At 38.5% G+C, this 16,228-nt stretch overlaps 1 protein-coding gene across 11 annotated transcripts in view; it reads right to left on the bottom strand.

Moving 5' to 3' along the window:
• PAK3 (p21 (RAC1) activated kinase 3) overlaps positions 1 to 16,228 on the bottom strand; it is a 272,619-nt gene that overhangs the window by 20,968 nt on the left and 235,423 nt on the right. For all 11 annotated transcript variants that reach the window (XM_061179278.1, XM_061179267.1, XM_061179272.1 and 8 more), the window contains 3 exons: positions 2,626 to 2,674; positions 2,202 to 2,314; positions 101 to 218 (listed from right to left, as the gene is read on the bottom strand). In XM_061179278.1, the coding sequence (XP_061035261.1) occupies positions 101 to 218; positions 2,202 to 2,314; positions 2,626 to 2,674 (280 nt within the window). The remainder of the gene's footprint in view (positions 1 to 100; positions 219 to 2,201; positions 2,315 to 2,625; positions 2,675 to 16,228) is intronic.

The following is a 16,228-nucleotide window of genomic DNA, read 5'->3' as shown; positions in this document are numbered from 1 at the left end:
CTATTGCTCCTTTGATGTTACAAACATTCTGAATAATCAAAGATAAAAAACTGTCAATCTTGGTGTTCTCATCAGCCAGAGAAATGCTCTATTTTCTTACCTCTCTGCAGACGGCTGCTATCTGCCCTTCATCCATACAGGTCTCTGTGACCACATCAGTCAAAGAGCCACCAGCCAAGTATTCCATGACTACCCATAGTTCATCACCCACTAAGTAGCTACAACGAGAGAAGAAAAAGACGTTGACTCAGGCCTAAGGAAATGGAGACCCTTCTATATTTCCATTAAGAAGGCAATGTGCAGTTAGTCTCTGCATTCGGTCATATTACATAACAAGAGGAAAATATCAATAATGCGTATGAGACACTTCCTTAACATTAGAAGAGAATATGCATGGAAATCAAAGGATCATCAGATAAAAGTGCACCATGGAAGGAAGGAAAAGAGCAAGGAGGCCTCTGGTGACTGACTACTGTCAATCCTTCCATTGTAAAAAGCTAGTTTCAATGAACAGGATCAGTGAATAGCCCTTTTGGATAACTCAAGCCACAGTGTTGACTTCTTGGACTGAACTGCCCCACGGCCTACAGTTTTTTTTTTTTTTAACATCTTTATTGGAGTATAATTGCTTTACAATGGTGTGTTAGTTTCTGCTTTATAACAAAGTGAATCAATTATACATATACATATGTTCCCATATCTCTTCCCTCTTGCATCTCCCTCCCTCCCACCCTCCCTATCCCACCCCTCTAGGTGGTCACAAAGCACCGAGCTGATCTCCCTGTGCTATGCGGCATACAGTTTTACAGGATAATTTATTCAGATCTCAGCATTATTTTTGATTCTACTCAATTAATTACTGAAATCTTTTCAGGTAGTGGCTGAATCAAAGAGAATCAAAGAGACTCATGTTGGCAATGGATTTACTGGGCTGAGGTCTCAGTTCTGATAGAAGTCAGTTATGACATGCCCATTATCTTTAAGTAGTTATTGAGGGACACAGCCCAAGTGATCAAATATGGAGAGGCAGGTCACCAGAGCAATGTAGGCAAATTCAAACCCCTGGGATCATCTGAAGGCACTTTAGCAGTATGATCAGGTCTCTCTCTTCCCCTGCTCAGCAAGAGAGAGAAATTACAGTGAATGGAATGACTCCAACAATTCTACCCTGTCCCCAGCTTGACATCAGTATGAAGCAAGCCTTTCTATCGAGCGGTGCTCAAACTGTAGTGCCCATAAGACTCACCTGGGAAGTTTGTTCAAAAGGAAATTTCTCATTAAAATTCTCATTTCATAAAAATGAAATACCTCATTAGTTATGGAGAGCAGCCTAGAAATCTGCATTTTTTAGAAATGCAGTTTTTACAAAACTACAAAAGTAGAGTGAAGTCACTCTACTGCAGATGGTCCCTAAATGGCACTTTATGAAACCCTGATTTCGACTATAAAACCTGACCCTCCTCCGTTTTGCCCCCCTTTTGCCTCCTTCTGTACCACTGGTCTAACTTGGCACAAAACACAGAAAGCAAGATCTTAAACTCACTGAGGTTGTAGACCTGGTCTTGTTTCCTTTGTATCCCCCCAGAGTACACAGCACAGTGGTGCTAAACAAACACTTATTGAAACTGAATGAGACAGATGTTAAACCACAACTGAAGAGTTAGTGCTGCCTTTAAATGCCTATTAATAACCCACTGCTAATACCACTGATGAAAGAGACATTAATTACCCGGTCTAGGAAAAAGGTTTGAGATTAAAGTCTCAATTCCCTAGACCTCACTGTCAGTTCATCACAAAACACCCATTAAAGCAGGGCCATTGTAGTCTGCCTCCTTTACTTAGATAGCCAGAGAGTGCACTGGCTCCAAACGAACACTTGATGAAATGTTTAAAACACCACAGCTCTCTCCTATATGCAATAGTCTATTTCCTGGCGATAGGAGGTCACGATCCTCAAAAGGAAATTACACAAACTGCTCATGTTTAGAAGCAAGACCATAAAATGTGTCTTCAAATGTTTAATGGGTGGACAAAGATAATTGGGTGCAAGTTTAGCAATAGATCTGATACTCAATATTTTGTAGCATTTGAGAACCATTTGTAGAATGGATGCTAAATGAATAGATCCTAAATAAAAATAATTGGCCAAGAAAATGATATCCCATAAAGAAAACAAGTACATGATGAGAGAAAACACTTACCTATCTAAATAATTAACAATATTGGGGTTCTTATTTTCCCTCATGACCAGAATTTCATTAATAATTAATTCCTTTTTGGGTTGCTGTTGAAGGTTCATCTGCTTTATGGCCACCTGAATAATGATTAAAATGCAAGAATGAATTGCCATCATCTGACTAAACACAAACATCCATATTTTTTGGCAACAGTCAGGCATACAAATTCTTTATTTTACTAAGCTCTTTCTCGATGCCACAAACCCATGCTCCTTTTCTTTGGTCAATCATGAATTCGTCGTTCACTTCAGATACTTTGGACACCAGCGAAGTAAACATATGTCAACCCAGTGCTACCCATTTTTTCAGGCACAGATGCCATCAAAGAGGAATTCTGATCAATATGAATAAAGGAAAGTAGAAGTCAGAATTGAATGGTAACACTTACCTCTTGTCCTGTGGCAATGTCTAGCGCTGTATAAACAGTACCTGATGCCCTGTGAAGGTGAAAATGATCAAATGAATAAGCAAAGTGTTATCAATATATTTTCTTTGGAATTATATGTAATCATTTTCAGGAGAGGGAAATCAGAAAACTCAAGATTAAGGATGAAGTACAAAAGGAACAACCATTTTGTATAGTAATTGCTCCCCAAACTATCATGATGTATCTCTTTTGGTGGGCCAGGAGCTCCAATCAGATTTTCTGTGTGCCACGGAACTAGGCAGTCATAAATTGAGCAAAATGGCCTTGTTCCTTTCAGGAAACTCCTGGAATATTTTGAACACTCCTTGGATGTTGCACAACCAACACTGCAGTCCTTGATTAAATACTTTAGGAAAGATTATATCATCTTTTGCTTAGGCAACCATAAATTAATCTTTGTTTTTAACATATGGACAGAGTGGCTTTTTTCATATATTTCTAATTCTTAAGAATATCTTCATCTAACAAATTAATCACTCCCAGTACAGGTACTTACTGCACTTACCTGTACTGTAGCTATACAAAGCAATAACAATGTGGCTTTATTGTTGAGCCATTTTTTTCTTTTTGTTAAATTTCGCAACAGCTTCTACGCTTAGGTTTCACTCCAGCCCACTATTGTCTTAAAATCTATCATCATTCCTTAAGTCTTAGTAGTACTCATGCTTCTATTCTAACTTCAATTACGGGGTTCCCTTGCTTTGAAAATAGAAATTGTCTAGTAAAGCTGAATTCCCAGTAACTTTCTGTGAAACACACATGCATTCTGAACCACCTCCCTACCCCATCCCCATGAAAAAGGAAAAGCCTAGTCAATTGCATTGAAACACTTGTGGTGAATAAAGGAATTAGGATAGAGATCAGTTCTATGATTCAGCAGGCACTGTAATGCTGCTAGGTTAAGATCTAAACTTTCTGGTAATTGCTGTTTCTCCTTTGCTTTCTATTTATCTCCCTTGCTGTTTTGTTTTCTGAGTCCAGGAAGTCTTTCCTTATGTCACCCATTTCCTTGTTATTCTTCTCCCTTCTCCCTGGATCAGCCAAACTACTTCTCACAGGCCTAGGAAGTTTACATTACCTGCTCCTAGGGAATAAAATGGGTGGCGTAGTAGAAGGAATATTTGACTGCTAACAGAGATCGGAGTTCTAATGTTTGCCCTAATATCAACAAGCTATATGATCTTGAGGTAGTCACTTCCCCTTTCTGGGTTTCCGTCCCCTCACATGGAATACAGTGATCACAGTAACAGTGAACGTGTATCGAGTATGTTGTGCGTGTCAGATACTACGCTAAGAACTTAATCTTATGCAATCCTTACCATGTTTCTGTAAGGCAAGTGCTTTTACCCCCATGTTACACACGAGGAGCCTGAGGCTCAAAGAGGTTAAGTAATCTGCCCAAGGTTGTATAGTTTAAAATCCAAGTCCATCTGACTCTCTGACCTATAAAATACAGGAAAGGGGCTACTTCATTTGTAAGGTTCTTTTATTCCACGGTCTAGAATCTAAGAACTCTACTGCCCTCCTCACTCTGTGTGGGTATTTAAATATCTATTGGAATGAGAGTGAAAAATCACACTTAATTAACAGATGTTACCTAAATTTGGTAATTTCAGACACTCCTTAGGATTGAGGCTTATATTAAACAAATCAGTCTCAATTTTATGTTTGAGATTCTGGGTTCAGAGCACATAGTTGGTGCTCAAGAAGTATTTGTTCAACGAACAAACTAATAAAAGTCTTTTCAAGCAAACATGTAATTGCAATAAAACCGTTCCTTTCTGTGAAGGAAACATTTCTTCTACTTAAACCTACAGATAAGCTATCAGACATTCCTGATTTCAGGGGCCAGTTTGTGATTTGTCCTTCTGAATTCAGAATTGCCTGGGTTCAAAGGAATAGATCACCTCAACGTGGTGTGCATTTCAGCTGCATAAGCCCTGAGCAACTACTTAAATCTATTTGCAGAATGATTCAAAAATGTCTGTACTTGGTTTACTCCTATATCCATAGCCAACTTGCACAATTCCTTCAGAAGCAAAAAAAGTGATGCATCTGGAAAATGAGCACCTATCTCACTGGGCTACAGAGAATCGAATGGCACAATCTATATAAGCATTTAGCCTTGTGCCCAGATGAGAGCTGATACTTAATAGGGTAACTGCTATTTAAAAAAATTTTTTAATTTTATGTTGAAGTACAGTTGATTTACAATGTTCTGTGAGTTTCAGGCATACAGCAAAGTGATTCAGTTATACATATACATGTATCTATTCTTCTTCAGATTCTTTTCCCATATAGGTTATTACAGAATACTGAGTAGAGTTCCCTGTGCTATACAGTAGGTCCTTGTTGATTATCTATTTTATATACAGTAGTGTGTATATGTCAATCCCAAACTCCTAAAGGTGGGAGGAGATGGCAACTGCTACTATTATCATTTGTTGCTGCCACTGCTGTTATTGGTTTCACAGTAAAGGAAGACTGATTTACTGAGTCGTTAGTTGGCCCTTCCCAATCTCCCAGCCAAAACATCCTTGCTAGTGTCTGCCCCTATTTTCAAAAAGGACAAAGGCCAAAGCTGACCTATTTGAACACTTTTTGGAGCTCCTTCATCCTTTTCTCCCCCCTTAGGAAAGTGGTCTTGCCTTTTTCTTTAAGTGTGGAATGTCTTTATCAAATGAAGCCGCACGTAGAAACCCTCAGTATAAAATGGGAGCTGCTCAAGTTAAAGCTAGGGAGGGAGGCTCCAAATTCCTGCCCAAGTGGCCTTCCCCTTATTCAACCCCTCTGCCCCCCACCCCCAAGTCCACTTCCACTGGCCTAGGAGCTAAAATTGCGATCGACTTAGAGTACAAGGGGGATTAGTCTTTAGCATCTTCAGAGCTTTACCTTTCAAATCCTTGGTTTTTTTACTCCCCACCTCCCTCAGCATTTCATTGTCTTAAAATTGTTAGAGTACTAACCCTGGAATCCCAATAGCCAGGGTTTTATGGCATTCTGTGGTATAGAATTGCCACAAATCCCTACTCCACAGGAGTTTGAAGACCCTGAAACTCTAGAACATAGGTTATTAACTCAAAAACGAGCTTTTCTCCTCACTTCCCCTTCCTCCACCTTATTGCATATATGCCCTTGTTGGGTGGGAATCATTTCCCCCTTCCCCCCAACTCTTGTTCCCAGTCTTATAATGGTGATAGCCTCCCCTGGCCCACTTCGCACCGCCTATCCCCACACCAAACATGTTGTTAGGCATTTGGAATTCACTGCCCTGACCAATAAGTTATTGATTGGCCCAACTTCCAGCCTATGTAGAATCCTCAACACAAATGCACAAACTCAGGTACGAATCCGCAGAGTAGAACTTAGTGTCAGCACTCCTAGCACTTCTCTGCACCCCAGTTCTGATGCCTGTCCGTATTTCAGCAATTTAAGATTCAACTGGTATAAATGTGAATCTCTCTCATTCTCTTATTCACCTACTAAAGCACTCTTTTTGGCCACTGAGGGGTTAAGGAAGTAGGCTTCATTCCCATCTACTCAAACCTCCCGGGGTTCAAATCCTGCACCCAATTCCTGGTTGTGTGATCCTGGGTAAATAATTTAACCTCTCTGTGGCTCAGGATTAAAGGAGGATTAAATGTGTAAAGTGTTTAAAACCAGTTCTGGCATATAGTAATTGCCTAACAAATAATAACAATAATAATACTTATCATTATTATTAGGTTAATTGCTACCTAATATATTCATTATGTTCCCAAATTGCAATCTGTGGATCACTAGAAATCTTTTTAAGTATCTGGGAGTTTCCAAGATATCTTGGTGTTTCAAATTCATAACAGACATTTGATATTTACCTAAGATGAAGCTAATTAAAATATCACATATATTTCCTTTTAGCTAGAATTATATCAACTTGTGATTACAATACATATCTCATGCTGGTCAAATTCTCTAAGTAGCAGTTATATGTTTTCTGTTTTTTTGCTTAATAAAGTATGGGAAATAAACTATAATAAAATATAGTTTAATAGTTATTATTATTCACAATGCGGAGTTCACAGCGACAAATAATTGAAGGAGTCCTTGGTGGTGAAGTTGGGAAGTAATCTCCTTATAATAGGTGATGCACAGTAGTGTGTACTCCCAAAGAAACAGTCTTTGAGCCAACAAGATGCCACAGTAATTCCCCAAAAGACAAGTTTTGCTACAGCTGGGGTATGTTAAAGTATCTCAATGGGTATCTTTATAAAATCTGTCAGTCACTTTAATAGAAAAAAGTCAGTATCATGTAGCACTTTAGGCGGTAAGGATGGCAGAAATCAAACTCACAAAGATGGCAGTTAAAACTAATTCTCTGGTGTGTTGGGGCTGGTGTGCTAAAATGGTCAAGATTGTCAACTTGATTTTTATGCCATTTAATTACATTGATCCCTTTTATCCTTCACCGCGGGCTTCTCATTGTGGTGGCTTCTCTCGTTGCGGAGCACGGGCTCCAGGCGCTCGGGCTTCAGTAGTTGTGGCACACGGGCTCAGTAGTTGTGGCTCGCGGACTCTAGAGCACAGGCTCAGTAGCTGTGGCACACGGGTGTAGTTGCTCTGCGGCATGTGGGATCTTCCCGGACCAGGGATCGAACCGTGTCCCCTGCATTGGCAGGTGGATGCTTAACCACTGCACCACCAGGGAAGTCCTTCATTGTAGTTATACTGAAGCCAGATTACTATAGGGAGAACATTTGTTTATGATGGGCATTTTGTTTATTCCAAACCTCAGTCCTTCAGATGGTATAAAGAAATCATGCCTTATCAGGACTCAAGGGAATATAGAGATCATCCAGTTTAACCTCCTCACTACAGATGAGAAATCTGAAGCACAGAGAGTTGGGGGGTATGCCCAAGAGGACACAGCTAGTAAGTAACCAAAATCTCGTAACTTTGAGCAAGAGATCTTTTGGTGAACCTATGAATTCAAGTATTCAATTCAATTCAATCACAGTTCAGTGAACTATGATTCAAGAATATTAAACCAACAGATTGCTCAACCGTTGGGCCTCATCAGCAATTACAGTGTGATATATACTGCTGGGTTCTTGGCATCACATTAGATGCTTTATCAACAGTGTCTCCCTGACCTGGCCAAGCACTTAATATTCAAATGGAAACACTGGCATCTAGCCTAAAGGGTCCAGAAAGAAACAAACAATTCACTATTTCTCCCTTTTCCTCCCAAGACAAGTCAGTTTAATTATCAGTAATCTTCATCAGGTTTTGATGTTTCCTGCTCAGAGCCAATGTCAAGCCATGATCATGAGTAGTTGCCAAACCAGCAACATGGTAGGACTTATAATTTAGATAAGTCACTCTGATTTCAGCATAGAAATATTGATAGATTAGAGGAGGGAAAGAAGGGCAGGCCAGTGGGGCTAGGAAGAAGCTCATGGTCTGGGAGAAAAAGGAAAGGGCAAGAGGACTAAAGGGCTCAATGGGGTCCGAGGAGAGCCTCATGGGAATAAGAGTGAGAGAGCCAGAAGGATAGGGCATTATTCAAGTTTAAGGTTTCGTAAGTATAAATCTGGTGCTAATGAGATCACAGTCAGGGAATTAATCCACATTTAGGTTGGTTATTTTTTACATCTACTTTGACTTCTACTGCTGCTGCTGCTAGGAAAGGTTGTATCATTTATTGAGCCTTACTTTCTGCCTTCTCTCTGTAAATGCCATGAGCTCACTTAATGCTCATCCTATACAACCCTATGAGGTCAATTCTATTATCTTCCTTTTACAGATGAGGAAATTGGAACTGGGAAATGGTAAGTAGCTTGCCCAAGGTTACACAGTTAGAGCCAGCAGCTGAGCTCAAAAATCCATTGGTTTAATGTAAAATAGATAGCTAGTGGGAAGCAGCCACATAGCACAGGGAGATCAGCTCGGTGCTTTGCGACCACCTAGAGGGGTGGGATAGGGAGGGTGGGAGGGAGACGCAAGAGGGAGGAGATATGGGGATATAGGTATACATATAGCTGACTCACTTTGTTATACAGCAGAAACTAACACACCAGTGTAAAGCAATTATACTCCAATAAAGATGTTAAAAAATATACTAGTACAAATAATTAGAAAATTCAAGAGAACTTTTAAGTAATAAAATTAATAAATTTAAAAAAACCCAATATACTGTAAAAAAAAAAAAAAAAAAAGCATTGGTTTGACTCCACAGCCCATGCTCTTAACAACCATTTCATGTTGTTATAGATCTTTAGCATTTTTACAGCAATGCTAAGTGCTAAGTGCAAGTGTGGTAATTCCCAAAGCCCACGTTTGTATCTACTATGCTAAGCCACCTCCCTAAAATATTTCTCTTGCCTCTAATTTTCTATTCGCTTAGTCCCTGTGCCCCCTTGTGAACCATTTAGTTTGTCCCTGGGCACGATAAGTCGGATTCCTTTGGCATAACCATACAAGATGGTTCTTCCTTTTTCTGAATCAATTAAGATTGGTCATGTGGCCAAGAGTGAAGTGGACCCAGAATTAGTGCTTAGGACTGGACTTTATCTTCTGCCGAGTATTGAAGATACAATTACTCCTTGTAGGTCCCTATGTAGAAACTGTCTCACTATATTAATTCGCTTGATATAAAAATATATAGATATATTTTTCAATGCTACCATACATTTACTTGTTTTGTTGAGACATATGTCCTTTAGGGCTCCGGAATGGTGAGGAACAGCGTTACTACTACTTGCAATAACTCTGCCAGAAAGGGAAAGATTCAGAGTGTTTTCTATAATTTGCCACTCAATTAAAAACTATCACCAAATGAAAAACAATAAAATTGCACAAAAAATCATGTTATCTAAGTCCCTTTCTAAGTACGCAGAATGTAGCGAGGGCCAGGCGGTGTAGTCTTTAATTACTAGGATTATAAATAGGAACAGGGAATTTTTTGTTCTTTAGCTAGGGCACGACTTTTCCCAGAGTATTCATGATCATCTAATTTTAAATAGAGCTGTAACACATCATGGGTGTGGTGCCAGGGAGCTCAGTGGATTATAGTCCGGTGATAATGAGGCCACATTTACAGGCCTTAATCCCTGGAAAGGCCAGCTAACTCTCAACTACTCACTCCAACATTAACTCTAAGCAGCTGTTTCCCAGCGTGTGCCACTGGTTTCAAGAGGGCCTAGACAGGAAAGGGGGGCGGGTGGCTTAATACAAGCTCATTACTATGGCTGGAAAAAACAACTTGAAGTGCAAACTCTGCTAATGGTGGTTGATTGAGTGGCATCATCTTTCTTTACAAGGGACAGCACACAACACAGGGCATTTAAGAGCATTAAGTAGAACAAAGAGCATCTTCCATCGCTCCATCAACATTGTTCTTCACAAATGCTAATGTATTTCCAATCCCCTTCATCACAAAGCCTATTATGAAGCTCAGACTACATCTATTTAGTGCCTCATAGCTGTGTTCTACCTTGTACGGCCCAAAATAGATCCGATGAGGAAGCAAATACTTTTGGGGTGGGTGGTCCCACCCAAAGAATCGCTTCTGTAAGCACTCTAGACACCACTTCTGCTCTTGCCCATAGTTTCTTGAGCAAAGAAAAACAAGTCAGAGCACTTTATTCTCAGCACTTATCCCTGAGTTCTATGCTGTACACTACTTTGTCAGATTTGCAAAACAAGCTGTTATTCATCAAGTCCTTTAAGAAACAAGTTTCAAAAATATTCATCTTCCATATGGGAACTTCACGTTAGAGTTAAGAAAAAGAGGGCTCCTCACTGAGTAGCAGAGATAAGTCTGAAAAATATCTAACATGATATATTTACTTTCTCAAGCATTAAAACTAAAGTTAATTTAGAGGGATGGGGATTGGGGGCTTCCAAAAAATGTTTGTTTGCCATTACTGATGAATTGGTCGTATCATCATTCTACATAATGATACGATTGGCAAAGACCCAGATGTTAGACAAAAATTCCTTTGGTCGGATACATATCTTTATGCATAGGAGGAAAATGATTTCAAGAAATGCTCCCACTGTCAGCTGCTGACAAATTTAGCTGCTTGGCTGATCTAATCTATACGAAGAGATACTACATGCAACAAAGATACTTTGGCGTAATACAAACATGGGCTATATTGACGAATGGATTCTTCAGGATAGCCTTTTGTTTTGACACATAATTTCTTGTCAGAATTCCTTTCTTAAACACTTTCCCCTTTGAAGATCAGTGTGGGGACAGTTTTTACTATAGTACTAAAATCCCACATATTTGAACACGGTTGTGTTGGCGAGAGTGTGGACAAACAGGCACCCTCAAACATTGCTGGTGGGAGTGTTAAATGGAACAACCTCTATGGAGGGCAACTTGGAAATGAAAAATGCACATATCCTTTAATGTAACAATTCCACTTTTAGGAATTCATCCTAGTGATAAATTCGCATATGTATGAAATGGCTTGTCAGGATCTTCACTGAAGCCTTGTTTATAGCAGCAAAATATTGGAAACAAACTAAATGTCTATCGATGGGGGCCTAATTAAATAAAGTATGGTACATCCAAACAACAAAACACTGTGCCTCTGTTAAAAAGAATGAGGTATGAACATGGAACCATCTCTAAGACATAGGCACATAATAGAAAAGGAGATATATAATGTTTTAACATTTGTGTTAAAAATACATGCATCGCGCGCACGCGCGCACACACACACAAAGAGAAATGTACCATGTATACCCAAATACAAGGTAAGGGGCTCTCCCCCAATTTTTTCCTCAGGAGAAAAAGGGAATTGCCTTGTATTCAAATCCTTATAAAATCGCTCATGTAATGTAGTAATTCTCCATATCCATTTATTTTTATCCATAAAGTACAGTTTAGGAGAGATACATTAGGTTGAAATAGTCTCAATCAATGCTAGTTTTGGACTCTCATAAAGAGTATCTGTCAGAATTGGAAAGAAATGATGTAAATAAATTATTTCTAAAGGTATGACCTCATAACTGCAGGTGTTAGATATCATAAACAAGCTTTTTAAAGGTCACTTTCAAATTAATGCACTGAAAAGGGCTCCCAGTAGCCAAAGATGGGACAGTTTGACCATAAAAACAATAATAAATGAGATTAACTGAAACAAACAGAAAACATAAAAAACCCATGAGTTTATAAAGATATTTTTTTAAATAAAAGAGAATGCCTTCTTCTCCCACTTAAAAAAAATCAAAACACCTTTCATTGGACACTTTTGGAAGTAGCTTGGGTACCAACATCTTACACTGAAAACTGGCAATTTAAAAATTAAGCATTTATCTTGATTTCCCTGTATGAACTATATTTCAGGGTAACCAAAGACTCCCTAGCTGAAGAGACAAAGTTCTTTTCAACAAAAGTATTTTAACTGATAAGTGTAGAAGGAATGATAGAATTAGAGAATTGCCATTCTGTACCCCCTCATGAAATAATTGATTTGGGCAATAATCATCAATTGATGAAACCATCAGATGAAAGGCTGATGACAACTTTGCAGTGGAGGGGACAGTCACCCACTGAATCTTCTGATCAATCTACTCATCACTATAATATGGGACAATTAGACACTGTACCTCCTGATACAATATAATATGAAACATATAGCACCACCACCTATGAAGAAACCTTGCCAAAAATTGAACCTCAGCCTAATTAAGCTTCTAGATCTAACTGTCATTTATAGGAAATACAGGAAATATGGGAGCAAGATAAATGGCATCAAATGAAACTAATAGACAACTCCAGAAAGTGTATATTCTACAAGATGCTGATGAGTTTCTTCAGTAAGTCAGCGGTAGTGGTAAAAGAAGGCAGATGCTTTAGAGTACAGAGACTTAAGAGACACAACCAAATGTGATATGTGAATCTTTTTTGGATGCTGATTTGAACAAATCAACTATACAAACTGCATTTTTGAGACAACTGGACAACTCTGATTATCGACTGGGTGTTAGAGGTTAAATTTTTATATATATGCATTATAACGGCATCATGATTATATTAAAAACATTGATAAATGTTGAATTTGGGTCATAAGAATATGGGAGGTCCTATACTATTTTCTCTACTCTTGTGTAAGTCTGAACATTTGTAACAGAAACTTTAAAAAGTGATGTAGTAGAAAGTTACGTTGTGAAGATTTAAATATACACCTACAGGACAGATTCGGAAACAATCATCTTAATGTTGTATAAGTGGGTAATTGTAACTAGGAATAAAATATCCAGGCACAGAATCATACTTAGATTCAAAAATATTTTATCTCAAAGATCTTAGAGGGAAGTCAGATGATGTACTTAGCTAACTGCTGGGGGACTCAAAAAGGGGCTCTGGAATTACAAAAACAATACAGATGCAGAGGCAGATTTTGAATTATACCGCTCGTGAAATGTGAGAGTAGAAAAATCTCTCCTAATTTTTACATGATTTTATACAATGTGTGGTTTTAAATATGTAAATAAGGGTGAATTAACAAGTTAAACATCACAAGTAGACATTCACCATTTATTCATATATCTGATAGTTTGTGTATTTAGGTGAGTTAAAAAACAGTGCGCCACCTAATATTTGAGCATACGTGGTATGTGTGAGCGTACATGCACACGTGTGTATGTGTGTGTGTTTGTAGGTGCGTGTATGTGCGCAGAGATTCTATGAAAATATTACATACGAATCCAGAAACAACATCTTTCTGGAAGTTTCCTTTGTGCAGGGTAACTGGGAGGCTGAGGGAAAAGGGTTGGAGGGACGCTTACTTTTTACTGTCTACTCCTCTGTACCTTCTGAATGTTATACCATGTCCAAGTATTACCTACTTAAAAGAATTAAACTCAAACAAACAAACAAATAAAAAACCCCACAGTATTGCCTGTATCTCTCAATTTGTTTCATAACACAGCCCCAACTGATCTTTCTGGCATTATTTCCTGTTAATTCCCCTGCCAAACTGTACCTTTGACTGTCTATAGAATTGGAATTCTTGATTTAATTCTTCTGGTCTTTTTGATACTCATTCATCCAATACTTGCTGAGTATTTACTCTATGCCAGACATCATTGCAGGCCCTAGGGATATCAAAATGAATGAAACCTACAGTCTGAAGTGAGTGTTCATTTGGTTTTCTTCAACGGAAACTTCCCATAATCCCAATTTGTTAAATTCCACACCTTCTCAAGTCACTATTCAAACGCACCCTCCTTGAAGAGTTCTTCATCATATCTCCTCCCTGGCTATAAATGATCTGTCCCTCCTCTCTGTCCCCATAGCTCTTTATAATTACATTACATTACTTACTGTATTTTGCTCTATATAATAATAGTAACTGTGGGTGTGACTTTTACCCCTAAAAATAACTTATCGTTTATGGAGTCCTTCACTATGTGCCATGAACTGTGCAAAGCACTTTAAATACCTTCTCTCATTCATTTCTCACAACCTTATGAGGTATGTGAATTCTGCTTACAATGACAGAAGACTGGTGCTTAAAGAAACTAAATAACTTGCCCACAGCCTTCTGATTTCAGAATCTGGACTCTGTCTTTCTCTTCAAATTTTCCAAAAATTCTCCCTTTATTCCATCATGGTTTTCAAAGTTTCAAGCAATTTTACATGTCTAGACAAGCTAAGATATAAGTGGTGCAGACATGCCTGTGCGGATCAAAGCTGTAGGACTCAGGACATACACAGAAAAGATGAGTTAGGGCTGGGGTAGCCAGAGAGAGAGATTCATGGGGGAGATGACAGTGAAAAGAGTGTGTGGATAAAGTATGGGGGGAAAGGTACACGCATTTGGGAGTAGGGCGGACCTGCTCATTTCTCGATACAACTTTCCGTTTCTCCCCGTCAAATGTTCAGAACCTGGTTCTTAACTTCTACTCTGCACTACACATAGTAGGCCCTCAACAAAAGTTCGCTGAAGGAAACACGTTATTTGTTAAACTGGATCCAAACCATTTCCTCTGAGCTGCTTCCTCAAAAATATTTGTTTTATTATAATGTTGAAGAGAAAACAAATAGAAACCTCAAAGAGAAAAAGAGTCTGTTGTTCAGTGCATTCTCATTTAAGGAAAGACCTTAAAATGAATTCAAATATATTAATGAGAAATATGTTCGGACAGCTGCCAATGTTCGTGAATTCAGCCCTCTGTTACATAGCTACTGCTTATTCAGGAATTACACAGGTTTGCCAATGATAGCTGTTGACTGAAAATAAATATTTAATTTTGCTGTCTCACCCTACCTCATTTATTAAACAAGCTCTTTTATATAACTATCCTAAAGAGTGAAGATTCTTTAAGTCTCCACCAGATGTATTTCTGACAAACTCATATTGTCAAGTTAATGATAATTTGGGGGGTACCGGTCCCTTTTTCTTTCTTTCTGTTTTTTTTAAAACTTTACATACATCTGCTCAAAATATTTAGATTTGGTGGCCACGTACAGAACACTTTTCACAGCAAACCTGATGAAATAATGTCATTTTTAGCTTTCCACTCACAGCTATGGCCTCAGATGATTAGACATGCAATTCTGAATTTGATTTATGGAAGATGGAGCCCAATTCTCTGGCCCCAGGCCTGAATGCTGGGATGGCAGAAACCCATACTGGAAAAATTTTGTTTTCCAAGTAGATGAGGGTGATTAATGGAGAGGTTCCTCTCAAATCCGGCTCCCAAGAGTAAGCTGCTGTGCTCCAGGGAGCTAAAAATGGAATACTGGGGCTGATTATTCCCAGCTCCAAATGATTACGGACATAGGTTTGAATGTCACCATCAATGAAAAGAAAAAAAAAACTCTATAAATTGAGAGTAGAGACTAGTTTATCTAACTTGGTCAATAATTCATGGGAAAATCCATTGAGAGCAATTTAAGTAAAAGAAAAATTAATTTAAGTGGGTTCTTTTCTGGTCTAGAAAGAAATAGATCAATATTTTGCTCATTCCCTTTAAAAATTAAGAACAGAGAACAAAAATCTACTAAAAATGAAAAAAAATCATAATTTGTTAATTAAATAAATGATAGAGTTACAGTAAATACATAGATTTAAGTTACTAGCTTATATCTTAAAAAGCTACATAATTACATCTTGATTTTATATTATGACCATTTTGGTTGGGTGTGTGTGTGAAAATGGGCAGAAGGTGAAGTCAACATGGATGAAAAAGACAGACATGCAGCACACACAAATACCCAAAGGAGAACAAAATCAGATGTGGTGAGGCTGATCTAGTGATTATGAGAAACAGTTAAAGACACACTGCAAAACACAGAGACAGAGACAGAAAGAGCAAGATACACATGTATATACTCATGAAAAGGCAGAGGACAGAGGAAAGGGAGAGCTAGAAAGACAAACATTTTCATTAGTTCAACAAATATTTATTGAGGCAAAAACAGATCCAGAGAGATGGGGGGAGCAGACAGGGGAAGCTCTGTAAATCCCTGAGCTTGGCCAAATGAACTCTGATTGTTGATCGAAACTGTACAAAATTGTTTTGGGGGGATCCACCAAGTACAACAGCACTGCGCTAG

The sequence above is a fragment of the Eubalaena glacialis genome, chromosome X (genome assembly GCF_028564815.1).
Source record: "Eubalaena glacialis isolate mEubGla1 chromosome X, mEubGla1.1.hap2.+ XY, whole genome shotgun sequence".
In the NCBI taxonomy this organism is placed as follows: Eukaryota; Metazoa; Chordata; class Mammalia; order Artiodactyla; family Balaenidae; genus Eubalaena; species Eubalaena glacialis.
The sequence above is the reverse complement of the archived record's forward strand: the minus strand, read 5'-3'. Positions and strand labels throughout refer to the sequence as shown.